This window comes from Narcine bancroftii, chromosome 5 (genome assembly GCF_036971445.1).
Source record: "Narcine bancroftii isolate sNarBan1 chromosome 5, sNarBan1.hap1, whole genome shotgun sequence".
Taxonomy (NCBI): domain Eukaryota; kingdom Metazoa; phylum Chordata; class Chondrichthyes; order Torpediniformes; family Narcinidae; genus Narcine; species Narcine bancroftii.
The window spans coordinates 204,314,519-204,332,961 of NC_091473.1; the positions used below are offsets into that span (position 1 = coordinate 204,314,519).

The 18,443-nt window shown below is 53.2% G+C and overlaps 2 protein-coding genes across 2 annotated transcripts in view; both read left to right on the forward strand.

Annotated features, from left to right (window-relative positions):
* The first annotated feature begins 9,028 nt into the window (after positions 1-9,028).
* LOC138764622 (testis-specific serine/threonine-protein kinase 4-like) lies at positions 9,029-17,272 on the forward strand. The gene is made up of 3 exons (XM_069940772.1): positions 9,029-9,945; positions 11,527-11,866; positions 16,352-17,272. Exons 1-3 carry the CDS (start codon positions 9,527-9,529, stop codon positions 16,568-16,570), a joined length of 978 nt encoding a protein of 325 aa, XP_069796873.1. The 5' UTR covers positions 9,029-9,526; the 3' UTR covers positions 16,571-17,272.
* Positions 16,638-18,443, forward strand: part of LOC138765481 (TERF1-interacting nuclear factor 2-like) — a 38,430-nt gene continuing 36,624 nt past the window's right edge. Inside the window, exons 1-2 of the mRNA XM_069942519.1 lie at positions 16,638-16,645; positions 17,840-18,171. Coding sequence (XP_069798620.1) covers positions 16,638-16,645; positions 17,840-18,171 — 340 coding nt within the window. The remainder of the gene's footprint in view (positions 16,646-17,839; positions 18,172-18,443) is intronic.

Genomic DNA, 18,443 nt, shown 5'->3' on the forward strand with positions numbered 1-18,443 from the left:
AGAGAAGGGGAAACACCGATACCTTCAGTCGCGGAGTGGGTTCTGCTAAAGGTCATCAAAAGAAAGTGGTCGGAGCCCAGGTGGACAGGACCCTACAGAGTGGTGGAGAGGACGTCCCACGCGGTTCGACTACAAGGAAAAGGCGAGACGTGGTATCATTGGAGTCAGTGTGCAGCAACGGACCCACCGACACGGACACTGGAACAGATTCGAACGGAGGTGACTGAGAACCTGTGAAGCAACCATGGACTAAGAACACTTAACGTCCCTTTTTAAAGAGACTATTGGACTACGGTGACTGTGTATCAGTGGTTGACGGCATAATCAATTTATTGGCATCAAAACAATGAAAGGAGCTGGGATGAATACTATGTGGGGACTATGGGTACTGGTATTCCGAGCCCTTGAAGGGGCTGGAGTAGAAAACCACTGTACAAAGTGTGTGCACTCGGCCTGGGGGTCGCACAACGAAAAAGAACAGTACTTTGCTGATTGAACTAACTTTCCTGAACACTGTGTGGGGACTCACACGGGACGTAAGTGTGTGCATAATGGACAAGTGTATGATGTTAAATTCAATAAGGGCTCTTTACAGTTCACGTCAAATCGAGACCGCTGTCCCCAAGGAGTAACATGGTTTTGTGCCCCGGAGGGAGACCAAGATAAGGAGAAAGGGGGCTCAATTCCCATTCAGAGGATACAGTGGGACCCCATGTGGCAAAAGAGAAAACAACCATACGTATGGGACAGAGATAAGGGGGATAAAACAACCATACGTATGGGACAGAGATAAAGGGGATATCTATGCCAACGCTAAACGCCAGGCTGCCACTCACAGAGTAGGGGACAATAGATGGGTAGACCTTTGCCAAACTACGGCAGAACTCTTGGGGGTTAAAAACTGTTGGGTATGTGGGGGACCCACAAGAGATGGATCATGGCCATGGAGCGGGGAGCCCCTGGAAGTATGGGAGTTGATGAGTTTTCACGGATCGGCAGATGAAACGCGCCCCCGCCAGATATGGCAGCTAGCTAATCACCCATTAGGAGAGGAATGTATCAGGAAGGAGCACGGCAAGCATTATAAAGGAGATTCGAGGTGCACAAGGGTTAAGATCTTGGGGAAGTTCCCTCGATGGCATCCTCAGCGACCCCGGTGGTTCCTGTCCCCACAGAAGGTAACACATTGTAGACCTATAACAGATAACTCCCGTGGGAAAGGGGTATGGAATTGCACGGGCGTTAATCCATATGAAGGGGTTCCCTCACTCAGACAATTTTGGGCTCATCCCTATCCACACGGATTTGCCCCAGAGGGTTTATATTGGATTTGTGGGAATACGGCTTACACTTTTTTGGAGCCAAACTGGAGGGGAACGTGCTGTATAGTGTTGGAATCTAGGGGTTAAAACATTATGAAATAAATGATTAATCAATAAGTTTATTTGTACTGCATGAGTCAGGGAAAGAGGAATGTGGCTAAGTGGCTGTCACAGCATGGAGCAAAGTTGGCTGAACAAAATTGGCTGCTCCCAAGATACAGGGAGAGGATATGCATAAAACGATTTTGGAGGAATGCTCAACTGAAGGAGGTGGGAAGTAGCACAGGAGACACAGGCCAGATCAGAACAAAGAATGGCCCGCAAGAATCAAAGGGAATGGAAAACCAGTCTAGGAGGAAGATTAAGGCACGAGGAGGTGTTAAAGAGAACAGCAGAAATTGGCCAGACAGGGACCAAATGGTGATTAGAAATATCTGGGGATGAATTAATTTCAGATCTAAACAACAGGATAGTCTGGCCTGGAGGATTAACATGGGAATGCTACACCCCAGAAATCTGCAAAACAGGAGATGACTTGTGATAACCCTTATGCAAAAAGATCTAGCAGGGAAAACAACTTTTGTTCTGTGTGATAAGATTGACCTATATAAACTGTGCCAACTGGACAATAGGGGTCAGTCTCGGGGAGTAGCTCACTGGCAGGTGACCTATGAACTAACAGACTGACCCAGAGCTCTGTTAAGTTTTATTCTTGTGCTGTGTAATAAATTGACTGTTGAACCGAATACCTTCTCCTATCACTTCATTCAAAGAACGCGCTGGACTCAGACTACACATAGACTAAATTAAGAGTAAGTTAAAGCCAGAGTCCAACAATAGGTATCATTCAACCACAATTTGTGCTGTTACCACAGAACGACTCCCATCATTTAGCAGCGCGTGTATATCAGGGGCTCCGCCAGAAGAGGGATTTAAAGATCGGTGAGTGGGGAGAGGACTGGCCTCCAGAGCGCATTATTTCTTATTATGGACCTGCCACTTGGGCACAGGATGGGTCGTGGGGATATCAAACCCCAATTTACATGTTAAACCGTCTGATTCGTTTACAAGCTATTTTGGAAATTATCACCAATGACACCGCCGCAGCCCTTGATCTGTTGGCAGAAGAGCAGCAACAGATTAGGGCCACGGTGTTTCAGAACCGCTTAGCTTTAGACTACTTGTTAGCCACTGAAGGGGGTGTGTGTGGGAAATTGAATCTCACTAATTTTTGTCTAAAAATCGATGACAATGGGCAAGCAGTAAAAGAGATTTCATCTGGCATTCGCAAATTAGCTCATGTCCCGGTTCAGACCTGGCGACCCGGGGGAAGCTCATGGCTGGGAAACTTGTTCTCTGGAGCCTGGGGATGGATACAGACTGCAGTGCTAGTTGCTGGAGTTGTGGTGTTGGCGTTGGTCCTGATCCCGTGCATCCTTCCCTGCCTCCAGTGCCTGATTCAACGAGCGTTGTCACAGAGAGACATCCCCAGACCCCAAGGCATGTATTTGTCACTACTGCCCTCCCAAGAGTATAGTGACTAGAAGAGGTCAGAGATGCCGGCCCTTGCAATAACTCCTGAGGACTCGGTCTAATAAGGTAACAGGTGGTTGGTCTCATTTTCATGAGACCAAAAGGGGGACTGTTGGAATCTAGGGGTTAAAACAGTATGAAATAAATGATTAATTAATAAGTGTATATTTACTGCATGGTTCAGGGAAAAAGGAATGTGATTAAGTGGCAATCACAGCATGGAGCAAAGTTGGCTGAGCAAAATTGTCTCTCCAAAATACAGGGAGAGGAAATGCATAAAACGATTTAGGAGGAATGCTCAAGCTAAAGAAGGTGGTGAGTAGCACAGGAGACACAGGCCAGATCAGAACAAAGAATGGCCTGTAAGAAACAAAGGGAATGGAAAACCAGTCTAGGAGGAAGATTAAGGCAGGAGGAGGTGTTAAAGAGAACAGCAGAAATTGGCCAGACAAGAACAGAATGGTGATTAGAAATATCTGGGGATGAATTAATTTCTGATCAACACAACAAGATAGTCTGGCCTGGAGGATTAAGATGGGAGTGCTACACCCCAGATATCTGCAAAACAGGAGATGACTTGTGATAACCCTTATGCAAAAAGATCCAGCAAAGGAAGACAACTTTTGTTCTGTATGATAATGAAATCTAGCAAAGGAAGCCAACTTTTGTTCTGTATGATAAGGTTGACCTATATAAACTGAACCAACTGGACAATAGGGGTCAGTCTTGGGGAGTAGCTCACTGTGCAGGTGACCTATGAACTAATGAGTGACCCAGAGCTCTGTTAAGTTTTATTCTTGTGCTGTGTAATAAATTGACTGTTGAACCGAATACCTTCTCCTATCACTTCATTCAAAGAACGCGCTGGACTCAGACTACACATAGACTAAATTAAGAGTAAGTTAAAGCCAGAGTCCGACAAGAAGCTGGGTAATTCCTTGCTCATGCCAATTTTCCGTCTTTTGTAATTTTCTTCTAATGTCTGGGGCTGAGTTGGTAACAAAACCTGTTAGTACCAATTGTTCCCCTGCTGGGGATTCTATGTCGAGACTCCCATATTGTTGTATTGCCGTGCGCAATCTATTCAGAAATGCAGAGGGAGTCTCCTCGGGACCTTGGGGAACGGAACCTCAAAGGCTTTCTTAAAATTCTGTCCCTTTGGGACAGATTCCTTGATTCCTCTCATCGAATTAACCCTGTATTCTTCCATCAATTCCCGACCATCATTGGTATTTTTATCCCAATTAGGTCTAGCCAAGGGGAATTTAGCTTCTCCAGGTACCGCATCTGGACCCTAATCCCTGCCTGGCGAATCATTCCCCACTCATCCAAAGTAATCATCCCAAGTATATATATTTGGTCCAAAAAATTGGTCTAACTGTTCGGCACATCCCTGGGGATTTTCTATCAGGGAGGTCAGTTCTTTCTTAAAGTTACGCACTTCAGTACTGGTCAGGGGCACATTTACAAAACCGAGACCCTCTCCCACGGGAACTTCCTGCAGTGGTCTCATCCAGTTGGTTTCTGGCTTATTAGGTCTGGGTTCCTGGTCCCTGGGAAATGAATCAAAGGGTTCTGCCCTTTCTTCCTGAAGAGTCTCACACTGTTCTGAATTAAAGTTACCTCTCTCTCCTGTCAACAGAGGTGGTAATCGAGTGCTTTGTGAGCGAGTCATCATACCACTCCTATTCTCTTCTCTTTTCTCTAGCTGTGGGGGAGGAGGGGAAGGTGCAGAAGGGTAGGGCATAGGAGGGGGAGGAAAGATAGGAGCCGGCATAGGAGGAACATAAGGTGGAGGGAGGGAATGTAGCACATCCCACCCTTGTGGTTCAGAGACAAAAGGTTCCTCCTCTCTCTTGTCCTTGCATTCTTTTTCATTCAAAACCAATTGATCAAACGGTCCCCTGAGGCAGCAGGCTGCACATTCCCTGCTCTCAAGATTATCTCTCTGGTTTTGATAGAGCCAGATGTTCAATGCTTGACACATCCAGTCATCCTCGGATCCGAGCTTTGGCCAGTACACGGAGCTCCCTTTAACTGGGCTTTTAACCCATTCTATACAACAATACCTGTCCATGGTCAGTTTGTCCTTTCCACGGGTCCTTCCCGTGTCCCACTCAGATAACATCAACCCAAGCGGGCTGTATGTAGTTATCTGATTCTCACATCCTTTACCAGGACTCTCTTCCTTGCTACCCACACTTCCCATACTGATAGGTAAGTAAAATTCCTCTTACCGAGTTCCAGTAGCAATGCTCTAGTGCGCTTCCTTCCGTCGTTTGTTCTCAATGCCTCTTCTCGGATATCACTTGCTTCTTCCACTGACCAGCCACCCGTCGTCCGTGAGTCCAGCTGAATCAGCTGGGGTGCACCTACTCTCGTCGTCGGGCACTCTGTCAGTGATCCCGGATGAGCCCCCATTTGTTAGAAACAGAATTACCTTTAAAGAAATTGCTCGAGACAAAATGAGAACAAAGAACATTTATTATACAACAATGCAAAGTTGGGTGCTTCCCCTTACCCTGGGAATACACACATACACTGGGGCTCACCCAACTTTTATACAGTTTATCTCAGTATAGGAATAACCCCCCTTACATTCTTCTGCCTCCTGCTGGAGAGGTTTGGCATTAGGCAATCCTGCCTGCCTACGTGATGTTTCTGTGCACTTGGAGGACCAGGGGGTATCCTGTCGGTGTCTTTTCATGTCATTATCCCCATTGTCCTTATTCATAACCTTGCCCTTGTCCCCATTCACACCTTTCCAACTCTCAGAGCTACAGTCCCTTCATATGTTCGCTAATCCTGTCTAAGGTTTACTAATTAAATATGCATAACTTGATAAATCTGTGTATGGCTTACTAATTATATATGTAGAACTGGCTAATACTGTCTAAGGTTTTCTAATTATTTATGCAAGCCTTGCTAATTCTATCTGGGGCTTGGAGACCCTTATCTCGTTCAGACTAACTCTACTTCTATCATCAAATTGTCTGTCCTTATCTCCTTCAGTTAGTGAACTTGCTGATTCTCTAGGAGATTCCTATCTTACTCAGACAGTGTCAGCTGCCTTCTAATATCCATGTCTCATGTTGTTTGCACCGGCTTCATTCATTTACTTATGTATCAATTTTATTTTCTTAATTTCTTCATGTTCATATTGCAATGTCAGTTTTTCTCATCTCTCACAACATTGAGACTCTGATTGTTGTTCTTGTATCATTAGATGAGCGACCCAAACTCCGATCATTGTTGCTGATGAGGCCAACGACTGTTGTACCATCTGCTGACACGATGATTCTGTTTAAACTGAGCCTGGCATCACCATTGCGAGTGAGTGGCATGGACATCGCGGGCTGGGCATGCAGCCCTGAGGCGCGCCAGTGCTCAGCGTGATAGGACAAGGTTTTGCTGCCAACCCGGACAGAGCTGCTGCTGGTGTGGTTCTGTGCAGAGCAGAGACACAGGGTCCAACTGCCCAGTCTGACCCTGCCTGGGCTTTAAACGACTTGTTAAAGGAGCTGACTCTGGGGTTTTTATTTAAAGCTCCGTGCGCCCAAGTTGGCGGCGCTTATGATTGGCAGCAGCCACGAGGGGTTCCAGATTCTAGGAAAATGGAACACCAGAAAACGGGGAGAAAGAGAAGCAGAGGAGACGGCCCATGGGGACGTTGACCACGGCAACAGATTAGGTGACGAATACGCAGGGGGCGGGGTTGCTGGCGACTCGAGGCAACCAACAGAGGCTGCGGTCGAGAGATTCGCACTGGGCTATGAACAGCCTGAGATTGGGTCAAAACTGGCCGAGGGGGTTTCGGGACCGGGATGTGAGAGGGGGCTGAGGGCCCTGATCACATTGGAGGTTCTGATCTGGAGCTCGGAGCTGCTGGGGGTTTGGACTATACTCTATGAGGCTGCGCGAGTGCTGGAGGCGAATCCACTGACACTTGGTGAATCTGGGGTGGGGTGGGGTGGGGGGGGGGGTGGTGGGTGCTCTTTCTTGCTTCTCTCTCTTTGTAAGAGGCGTTTCAGGCAATTTCTGCCGATTATTAATCTGCAGACAAAAGGCAATTCCATGTGATAGGACAATAAACGGAATCTTTAATTTCAACGTGTTTCAGTCAAGAAGTCTGGGAGCCAGTTGCAGAGCCTAGATCTTTTCTGCTATATCTTCTGTTCTCTCTGCTCCTCTCCTACAGTCGATGACTGTAGGCTCGGTTAGAGTTAGAGGTGACCGTCTAGAAAGAATCTATCTCACTGCAGGAGTTTCAATATGGCGGTGAACTTCCAACTTTTCCAAATATGAGGTGGGTCAGCACAGTTGGCGCCACACCATTGCAGCGCCAGTGATCAGGACCGGGCTTCGACTGCGTGGCTTTCCCCTGGGGGGCTCCAGTTTCCTCCCACCATTCAAAATGTACCAGGGGCGTAGGTTAATTGGGTGGCATGGACTTGTGGGCTGAAATGGCTCGTTACCATGCTGTATGTCTCAGTTTAAAATCTAAATTTATAAATGTTTTTAATTCCTCTGGCATCTCATTCCACACACCCACCACCCTCTGTGTGCAGAAGGTGCCCCTCAGGTTAGAATCAGGTTTATTCTCAGGATCGTGCCATGAAATGTGTTGCCTTACTAAAAATTGCTATAAATTACAATCCTATCAATAACATTTAAAAAGTGAAGGAGGGTCGATTGGTTCATTGCCTGTTCAGAAATCTGATGGATGAGGGGAAGAAGCTGTCTTTGTAACATCTTTAAGCCCCCTCCTGACGGCGGCCTGGGGGGGTGGGTGAGGGTCCTTGATGATAGAAACTGCTCTATCCTCTTAGCAGCCGTTCAGCGTTCTTGCTGACCCCTGGGAAGGAGCTGTTCCTCAGCCTGATGGTGCTGGCTCTGATCCTCCTGTATCTCTTCCCCGACGGGAACAGCTGAAAGATGCCATGTGCAGGGTGAATGGGGTCCTCGATGATTTTGCGCGCCCTCTTCAGATAACGATCCCAGTAGATCATGTCGATGGGAGGGGGGGGGGGGAATCCAGTGATCCTCTCTGTCATTCTGATGGTCCAATGGATTGACCTCCGATCTGTTTCTCTGCGGCAACCATACCACACGGTAATGCAGCCGGCCAGGACACTCTTGATAGAGCTCCTGAGGAAGGGTGACATGATGATGGTCGGTAGCCTTGACCACTTCGATCTTCTCAGGAAGTGCAGTCGCTGTTGCGCCTTCCTGACAAGTGAGGAGAAGTTGTGTGTCGATGATAAGTCACTGGTTCAGTGGACCGAAGAACTTCAGGAGCGGACTGCGCACACAGCCCTGAGGTGCACCGGTGTTAGCGTGACGGTGTTTGATATTCTGTTGCCGATTTGGACAGACTTTGGTCTTTCATTTAGTAAATCCAGAATCCAATTCTCAGGACAGGAATAAATTCCAGAGGGTTGTTAACTCGGCCTGCTACATCACAGGCACCAGACTTCACTCCACTGAGGACAAGTACATGAGGCAGTCATAAAAAAGCAGCCTCTATCCCACCACCCAGGCCTTGCGCTCTTCACTCTGCTACCATCAGGGAATAGGTACAGGAGCCTAAAGATAGCACAAGGACAGCTTCTTCCCCGCTACCATCAGATTCCCGAACCACAGACCCTGCCGCATTTTTTGTGCACCGTTATTTATAGTAATGTTGTAAGATGGTTATAATATGAATGTTTTCACTATGATGTGCTGCAAAAACACCGAATTTCATGACTTGTTCATAATAATAAATCCTGATTCTCATCCAGTTACAGAGAGGGGTGTTGAGTCCCAGTGAGGTCAGCCTCTCCACCAGCATCTGGGAATGATCGTATTAAACACCGAGCTGGTCGATGAATCGCAGCCTGGTGTATGAAGCATCGTTCTGCAGGTGGGACAAGACGGAGTGGAAGGACCCCAACCCCTCTCTCCCCACTCCCTCTCTCTTTCCCATTTCCCCCCTACCCCCTTCTCTCACCTCATCTCATGCCCCCCCCCACCGCCCTTTCATCTTGCTGCCTCCCCCAGTGACAGGTCAGTCTATATTTCCTCACCCCCACACCCTACCTTTGGGGTTTTGTGACCTCACAAAGCTTCGGAATGTTCCAGAGAGCTCCAGCTCAACCCCAGCTGACAGACAGGACGCTCTCCCTACTGGAGGCACCCCACACCCCCCCCCCCCCCCACACACAAGGCTCCGCGCAGCTGGTGTGAAGACTTCCCCTTCCTGAACCCTCAGCTGCTCCCTCTGCATTCACCAGCCCCCACCTCCCTTCCCTCTCTTAGGGCAGCCATTTTGTCCCCTTCATTCCAGGTGCCATTTTTCTTTACATTTCTTTTTCACATTCTCTCCATCTCCCCCACCCCCCCTTCGCCTCCTTCTCATCCTAGAGTCAGGCCTGGGAATCTACCCCCTCCCCTTGGTGTTCCACTCCCCCTCCCCTTTCTCGTCTGTTTTTTTCCCCTCTCTCGAGATGTGAGTTGCTGGGAGCCCGTTGTCGCCTGGACGATGCACCTTGCCTGTGACTTGCCCTGAGTCTCCCTTGGGGGAGAGGAAGGACGGGGGTTTGGGGAGAAAGGGAGGTGTTGTTTGTGAGTTTCCCCACCTCCCCCCCCAACTCTTCTCCTCCCTGAAACCCTACTCTGCCCTCTCGCCGATGGCCAACTCCCAGGCCAAAGTGGTGTCTAGCATCTTGGAGAGACATGGCTATGAGCTGGGACGTTACCTGGGAAAGGGGGCATACGCCATCGTCTGGGAGGCCTACTTCAAGAAGTGGAAGACAAACGTGGCCGTGAAGGTGCTCCTGAAGGAAAAAGCCGAGACGGAGTTCCTGACCAAGTTCCTGCCCCGCGAGATCCAGGTCTGGAAGTCGCTGAAGCACTCAAACCTGATCAGCTTCTACCAGTCCATTGAGACCACCAACAGGGTGTACATCATGCTGGAGCTGGCTCCGGGCGGCGAGGTCATGGACCGCATCCGCATGAGAGGGCCCTGCGATGAGAGGCTGGCCGGCAAGTGGTTCGAGCAGCTGTGCCAGGGGATGGCCTACATCCACAGCCGAGGGGTGGTGCACAGGTCAGGGGCTCGGGGTCCGGGGACAGTGTGTGCACAAGCGTGTTGGAGGGGGTTGATGTGCGGAGTTTACATATTCTCCCACCACCCACCGCTGTGGGGTCTCCATCTCTCCCACGTGCCCAAACACCATGCAGGTCGGTGGGTGAACCAGCCACTGAGAATTCCCCCTTGGTGAGGGGGTGTGGGCTGCAAACCAGGGGGGTTGTGGTTTATGGGGAACTCTCTCCGCCCCATCTCTCTGACCCCCTCTCCGCTCCGTCTCTCTGCCCCCCTTTCTCTGCCCCATCTCTCTGCCCCTCCTCTCTCTGCCCCGTCTCTCTGCCCCCCCTCCACCTCATCTCTCTGTCCCTCTCTCTCCACCCCATCTCTATGCCCCCCTCTCTCCTCTCCCCATCTCTCTCCACCCACCCATCTCTCTGCCCCCCTCTCTCTGCACCCCAATCTCTTTCTCCACACCCCACCTCTCTACCCCCTCTCTCTCCACCCCCCATCTCTCTGCCCCCCTCTCCACACCCCCATCTCTCTGCCCTCCCTCTCCACCCCCCATCTCTCCACCCACACATCTCTCTGTCCCCTCTCCACCCATCCATCTCTGTCCCCTCTTTTCATTCCCCATCTCTCTGTCCCTCTCTCTCCACCCTCTCTGACCCCCTCTCTCTCCACACCCCCATCTCTCTCTCTCCACACCCCCATCTCTCTCTCTCCACACCCCCATCTCTCTCTCCACACCCCTATCTCTCTGCCCTTCCTCTCTCTCCACTCACACATCTCTGCCCCCTCTCTCTGCTCCCCCCTCTTCATCCCCATCTCTCTGCCCCCTCTCTCTCCACCCCCATCTCTCTACCCCCTCTCTCTCTCCACCCTCTCTCTGCCCTCTCTCCACCCCCCTCTCTGCCCCATCTCTGCCCCCCTCTCCATCCCCCATCTCTGTCCCCTCTCTCCACCACCTATCTCTCTGTCCCCTCTCTCCACCACCCATCTCTCTGGCCCTCCTCTACCTCCCATCTCTCTGTCCCCTCTCCACCCCCCATCTCTCTGTCCCCTCTCCATTTCCCATCTCACTGACCCCTCTCCACCCCCCAACTCACTGTCCACTCTTCACCCCATCTCACTGTCCCCTTTCTCTCCACCCCGTCTTTGTCCCCTCTCTCTTCACTCCCCATCTCTCTCTCCCCCTCAATCCACCCCCATCTGTTCCCTCTCTCCACCCCATCACTCTGCCCCCTCTCTCTCTACCCCTCCCTTCTATCCCCTCTCCACCCACTTCTCTCTACCCATCTCTCTCCACCCACTTCTCTCTACCCCTCTCTCCACCCCACCTATCCCACTCTCTCTCCATCCCTCTCTCTACCCCTCTCTCTCCACCCCCTTCTCTCTGCCCCATCTCTCTCTCTCTCTCCATCCTGTTCTACCCACTCTCTGCCCCCTCCCTAACTCTCACCCACACTCTCTCCCCTCACCCTCCACACCTTCTCACTCTCTCTTTCCCATCCCTCTCCCCTCGCACATTCCCTCTGCCCCCCGCACACACCATCTCCCCCCTCCCCCTCCCACACTCACTCTGCCCCTGTTCTGGGACAGAGACCTGAAGCTGGAAAACCTGCTGCTGGATGAGAACGAAAACATCAAGATCTCAGACTTTGGCTTCTGCAAGGTGTCAGCCACGGAGACAGGCAGCGTGCGGAGCATCCAGCTGAGTGAGACCTACTGCGGAAGCTACGCATACGTGCCGCCCGAGGTGCTGCAAGGCACCCCCTACAACCCCTTCCTGTCGGATGTCTGGAGCATGGGGGTGATCCTCTTCACCATGGTGACTGGCAAGCTGCCCTTCGACGACTCCAACCTCCGCCGGCTGCTGAAGCAGATGCTCCGAGGGCCCATCTTTACCAACAGGCACAGAGCCATTTCCCCGGAGTGCAAGGTGACAAGCAGCCCACTGTCTGCAGGGGACACAGGGAGGGGGGAGATGGTCATCCGTACTGTCCCGTCATACTCTCCTGGGGACAGACACAGAGTGAAGCTATCTCAATATGGTGCCAACATCTCCCCTTGCTCCCTACCTCTTCCCTCCTTCACCTCACGCTCCCTTCCCTCCATCCATTCTTCCCACATCTCCACTTCTCCATCCCCATTAATCACACATTCACCCTCTTTCTTCCCTGTCCTTTTCCCTTCTCTTCCTCCCTCTCTCTCCTTCCCTCTGTCACTGACTTTCATATGGTCTCTTCCCCTCTCTCTCTCCTTCTCTGTCCCTTTTTCAGCTTCTCTATCTCTCTCACTCTATCAATCTCTTTTTCTCAGATTTTCTCTCTGCTTCAGCCTTTGAATAATTTTTTTCCTGCCTCCATCTCTCTGGCTCCCCCCCCCCCCGCTTCCCTCTCTACCTAACCCCTCTCTCTGCCTCTGTCCCCCTCTCTTCACCCCCCTCCCCACCTCTCACTTTCTCTCTCTCCAGCACTTATTGCTGGTCAGTCCTCCCTCTCTGATTCTCTCTCATCCTCTTTTCCCCTTTCAGCCTCCTCATCCCTCTGCCTCTCTCCCTCCATGTCCTCTCCCTGATCTCTCTCTGCCCGGCTCTCTTTCTCTCCCTAATTCCCCTTCTCTCCCTCCCCACCATCCGGAGGCCCCTGATTCCCAAATCAGGCTGGTTTTAGTGCCTCCTACTCCCATTGTCCTATCATCCACCCCCACTCCCTCCCTCCCCGTCCGCCCCTCAACTCCCTCCCTGTCCGCCCCTCAACTCCTTCCCCTTCCACCCTGTCAACATGCCACATGTTTCTGTGGGGGGGTGTGGAGGGAGAGGTGAGTGAGGCAAAGGGAGAATTTTCCCAGGCGCTGCCTTGTGAACAGGAAAGAAATGATGGTCAGGATCTCCCTTGTGGGACATCTTTGTTCTCCTTCCCTGGTTTCCTGACCACCCCCACCCCCCACCCCCACCAATCCAAAGTGGGAGAAGCAGATATCATCGATGAAAGATCTGGAGAGATGTGGGGTGGGAAAAGACCCCTTCTCCGGCTCGTTGGGAGGGGAGGGGGGGCGGGAATGTCACTTGGATGGGAAACTCAAGGACCATGCCAAGGATCCAGGGCGACCCATCTCCGGATTGGAATTGGAACAACTGGATTCAGACCTATGGATTGAAGAGGGGGAGTTGACAGAGGGTGTCTGAACTCTCTCCACCCTCAGGCAAGGCAGGAGCAGGACAAGCAGGGACGAGAGGCCCTCGGGTATTTTGTCGTGGATTTCCCGACATCTGCACAATTTTAGATTTACATTTCTTGCCCCTCCGGGTGGATTTGAGAGCAGAGGCTTCACAAGCTCAGGAGTGGTGAGGGAGGAAGTGGTGGGTTGTGGGGGAGGAAGCAGTGGGTTGTGGGGGGGAGGTACGCTGCCTTGAGACCAGACGTAGTGGAGGGTGGAGTGGGCTTCCTGTCCTGATGCCATATATCAACATCCTCCCCATCTACCCCTCAACTCTGTCCTTCCCAACTCCCTCCCCAATCTGCCCCACAACTCCCTCCCCCATCCACACCTCAACTCCCTCTCCCATCCATCCCTCAACTCCCTCCCCCATCCACCCCTCAACTCCCTCTCCCATCCACCCCTCAACTCCCTCCCCCATCCACCCCTCAACTCCCTCCCTGTCTGCCCCCCATCTCCCACCCTGTCCACCCCTCATCTCTGTCCCTCCCAATTCCCTCCCCTGTCCACCTCTCAATTCACTCCCCATCCACCCATCAACCATGTCCCTCCTAACTCCGTCCCCATCTGTCCCTCAACTCACTTCCTGTCTGTCCCTCAACTCCCTCCCCATCCGTCCCTCAACTCCCTCCCCGTCTGCCCCTCAACTGTCCCTCCCCAATCTGTCCCTTACCCCTCCAGTCCCCCACCCCCCTATCCCTCCCCCCCACTCAAGACCCTCAGGAGAAGGCAGTGTGGGTAAATATGGCTGATAGAACAACGAGCCAGTAACTGAGAGTTTGTCATTGTAGTCCTCAACCCCTCACTGAGGGTGATCCTGCCCCAGCTCGTCCCCTTCTCCCACCCTCCTCACCCCCAACAACCGTGTGCCTCACCCTCTCTGGCCTCTCCTCCAGAAGGGAGTGGTGGTGGAGGGAGATGGCAGATGGAGAGGTGGAGGCAGAGAAGTGGTGGTTAGGGTGTCATGAGATGGAGATGGGGTTGGAGAGCGGCAGAGATGGGAAGGGAGGGAGAGGGAGATGGAGGCAGAGATGGGGAGGGAGGGAGAGGGAGATGGAGGCAGAGATGGGGAGGGAGGGAGAGGGAGATGGAGGCAGAGATGGGAAGGGAGGGAGATATAAGGAAAGATGGGAAGAGAGGGAGATGGAAGGAGAGGTTGGAAGGGAGGGAGAGGGAGATGGAGGCAGTGATGGGAGGGAGAGGGAGATGTAAGGAGAGATGGGAAGAAAGGGAGATGGAGGCAGAGATGGGAAGGGAGGGAGGGTGATGGGGAGGGAGATGGAGGCAGAGATGGGAAGGGAAGGAGGGAGATAGACAGAGATGGGAAGAGAGGGAGATAGGCAGAGATGGGGAGGGAGGGAGATGGGAAGGGAAGGAGAGGGAGATGGAGGCAGAGATGGGGAGGGAAGGAGAGGGAGATAGGCAGAGATGGGAAGGGAAGGAGAGGGAGATGGAAGCAGAGATGGGAAGGGAGGGAGATGGAGATGGGGAAACAGAGAGACCGACAGAGCAGTACAGAACGGAAACCATATAAAGGATGGAGAGGGTGGGAAGTGGAGCAAGAAAGAGGTTTAGAGTCTATTTCTGGGGCCATCTATTCTCTGTCTGTCCTTCTCCTTGTGTCTCCTTCTCCCCTCTGCCTGCCTCCCTCTCTCACCCTCTCTCTTTCCTCCCCTTCCCCACCTCCAACGGTTCTGGACTCCCTCTTTCTCTGCGCTGCCCCCTCTCTTGTGGAGATGCCCTGCCCTGGGGACAGGACTTGTTTCAAGGGGGACACCAGCAGACCCAGGAGGACTAGCCTCCTGATGGTGGTGCTTCAGAGGGTCAGAGATGGGTGCGCGATTGTGCAGGGTGGACAGGGGCTGACGTGATGATTCTGGTTGGTGCAGACGCCCGGGATGAAATGCCTGTCCCTGCTGTCCTGTTCGCCATTTGTCTCCCTCACCCCCACCCTCCTCTCACTCCCCTCCTCTCACCCCCACTCTCTCACTCCCTCTCTCTCTCACCCCATCTCTCCATCACTCCCCTCTCTCTCAACCCCCTCTCTCTCACCCCCTTTCTCAATACCCCCTCACCCCCATCTCTATTACACCCATCTCTCTCCCCCTCTCCCAATCCCTCTCTCTCTTACCCCCCCTCTCTCTCTCACACCCCCTCTCTCACTCTCCCTCCTGATATGAGGAGCCCCAGGGTGTTTGCATCCACTATCAGCCCCACACAGGAGGAAGGGACTCACCTCAAACCTCACCGTCCTGGATTTGACCATTCCAGATAGGGGAAGGGGAAGCGGGGAGGGGGTAGGAGAGGGGAAGGGTGGGGAGGGATGTGGAAAGAGAAAGGTGGAGGGTCATGGGGAGGTGAAGGGGAGAGCGAGGGAATGGGGAGAATGAGATGTGGAGGGGGCAGATGAAAAGTGAGGAGGAGGGTTACAAACCTCTCAACACCAAAGGGAACCTCTCCTGCTTCCACTTGAAGTCTCTGTTGGGAACCACCAGCCTCTTCTCCCCCCCCAACTCTCTCAACACCCCCTTCTCCCCAACAGCCCTTTCTACCCCACTCCATCCAACACCCACTTCTCCCCCACCCTCTCCCTAACACCCCTTCTCCCCTTCCCAACAGCCCCTTCTCCCCTGCCCTCTCCCCAACAGCCCCTTCTCCCCACTACCTCCACACCTCCTCCTCCCCTACCACCCTTTCCCCACACCACCTTCCCCTCTTCCCACCCTTCCGCAACCCCACAACCCATCCCCACCCCCTCACCATCCCCTCTCCCCCACCCATCCCCGATAACCCCTCTCCCTACCCCCTCTCTCCATCCCCACTATGGCTCTCCCACCCATCCCCTTCACCCCATCCCCACAACCCCCTCTCCCTTACCCTTCTCCTCACCACCTATTCTACCACTTCTCACCACCCCCATCCCCACTAACCCCTCCCCCATCCCTCCCCATCCTTACTACCTGCTGTTGGGTGTGTTTCTCCTCCCACAGCCCATGGAGAGGCCTTGATGTGGGGAACGGTCTCAGAGGAGGAGGGGGGAATCAGACACAGGTCACACGTTTAAGAGGGACAGGGGCGGGGGTTACTTGCTCTGTCGGCCTTCTCACTCAACCTGTTGATATCAGCCCCCCCTCTCCCCGCCGATGATGCGTTGTGGAGGGGAAGACGACCTCGTAACTGGAGACCTCTTCCCATTCTCCCACAGGAGCTGATCCTGAAGATCTTGTCACATGTCACATCCCGATGCTCAGTCCCCGACCTCTTCAGCCACCATTGGATGCTCTCCTTCCTGACGGAGAGGCCAGCTGAGATCCTGAGTGGCATGGACGCCCTCTACCTGCCCCCCAGCAAGCTGAGGCAGCAGCGGCCTAGCATCGTGTCGTGGGGCATGGGGCGCAACAAGGGCAGGGAAAGTGCTGACTGAGTGACCCCTCCCTCGCGGCGGAGGGGAGACAAGGGGTGGGACAGGGATCAAGGGGATCTGTCCGAGGATGGGGAGGTGGGGGTGCAAGAGATGAAAGCTTCAACCCCGGCACTGCCTGCCTCTGTGGTGGGGTGGGGTCTGGGGAAAGGGGTGGGGGGGGCTGCGGTAGAGCACAAGGCACCCCTGTTCGGTCCTCAGAAGGCAGCGCCCCTGACCTTTACCATCTGTCCCTCCTCGCCCTTTAACCTCCGCTAATCCAGCCAACTGATGCTTGCCTCTCCTCCCCTGACCTCAGCCCTCCTCTCCCTGCCCCTTGCCCTCTCCTCCTTGCACACCACCCCTTGACCTCTGACCTCACCCTCTTCCTCCCCTGACCTCTGCCCTCCTCCCCCTACCCAGTTCACCTATACCCTTTTTCCACCCAACCTTGGCTCGTTCTTCCCAAACCACGACCCCAACACTGCCATTTGACCTTCTCATGATCCTTTAACCACCACTTTCCCCTCTCCGACCTTCTCCTTGATTCAACCTTCTCCTTGATTCAACCTTCACCTACATCCTCCTCTTAATCATAAAAAGAAATAATTACAATATAAACTACCTGTATAAAGATACGCTTTAGATTTAAAAATATACTCCTTCCCTTCACCCAAGCAAAGATTAAGGATGGAACACATTTAAATAAAATAAACTTTTGTGACACTGGAGTTTCATTAATTTCAAATACACAGCAAGATCGCACAACATATGTACCTCGTATACCCAGACTCGGAGTGGTGTGTACCCCGTACACCTTGACCAGGAGCAGTGTGTACTCCATACACCCTGACAAGGAACAGTGTGTACACTGTACACCCAGAGCGGGAGCAGTGTGTACCCCATACACCCTGACCAGGAGCAGTGTGTACCCCGTACACCCAGACCGGGAGCAGTGTGTACCCTGTACACCCCCTGACCAGGATCAGTGTGTACCCTGTACACCCTGACCAGGATCAGTGTGTACCCCGTACACCCAGAGCGGGAGCGGTGTGTACCTCATACACCTTGACCAGGAGCAGTGTGTACCCCGTACACCCAGAGCAGGAGCAGTGTGTACCCCATATACCTTGACCAGGAGCAGTGTGTACCCCATATACACAGACCGGGAGCAGTGTGTACTCTGTACACCCTGACCAGGATCAGTGTGTACCCCGTACACCCAGACCATGAGCAGTCTGTACCCCATATACCTTGACCGGGTGCAGTGTGTACCCCGTACACCTTTACCAGGAGCACCTTTACCGTCCACCCAGACCGGGAGTGGTGTGAATCCAATGCACCCAATCACCAGATCTCCCCAGTGACCAGACCCCCACAATGGCCAGAGCCCCCCCCCCCCCCCAGTGGCCAGGACCCCACCCACCCCGGTGACCGACCACCCTCGGTGACCCCCCACCTTCTCCGCGGGATCCGCACTGAGCAGCACCTGCATCTCCTTCCCACGGCCGCTGGGGGCAGAACGGCGCTGTTGGTGGAGTCCCGCCAGGCGCGTCTCCATGAACAAACGGCGGGAAAGCGCGGGACGGCGGACACGCGCTTCGGTCGTAGGGGTGAAGCGATGGGTGAGGGGGAGGTGTTGGGAGTGGTAGGAAGACGGGGAAGGATGGGGCTGGGAGTGGGGGGAAAAGGGGAAGGGTGGGCGATGGAGAGAGTGGGTGGCGTAGGGAGTGGAAGAAGAAGGAAGGGGAGGGGTGAGAGATTGCGAGGGAGGCTGGGGGTGGGGGAAAGGAGTGAGGAGGGGGTGGGAGTTCGGGAAGAGGATCGGAGTGAGGGGATGGGTGGGTGGAAGGGGAGGGTAGGGGAATGAGGAGGGGGTGGGGGTGTGGGGTGGAGT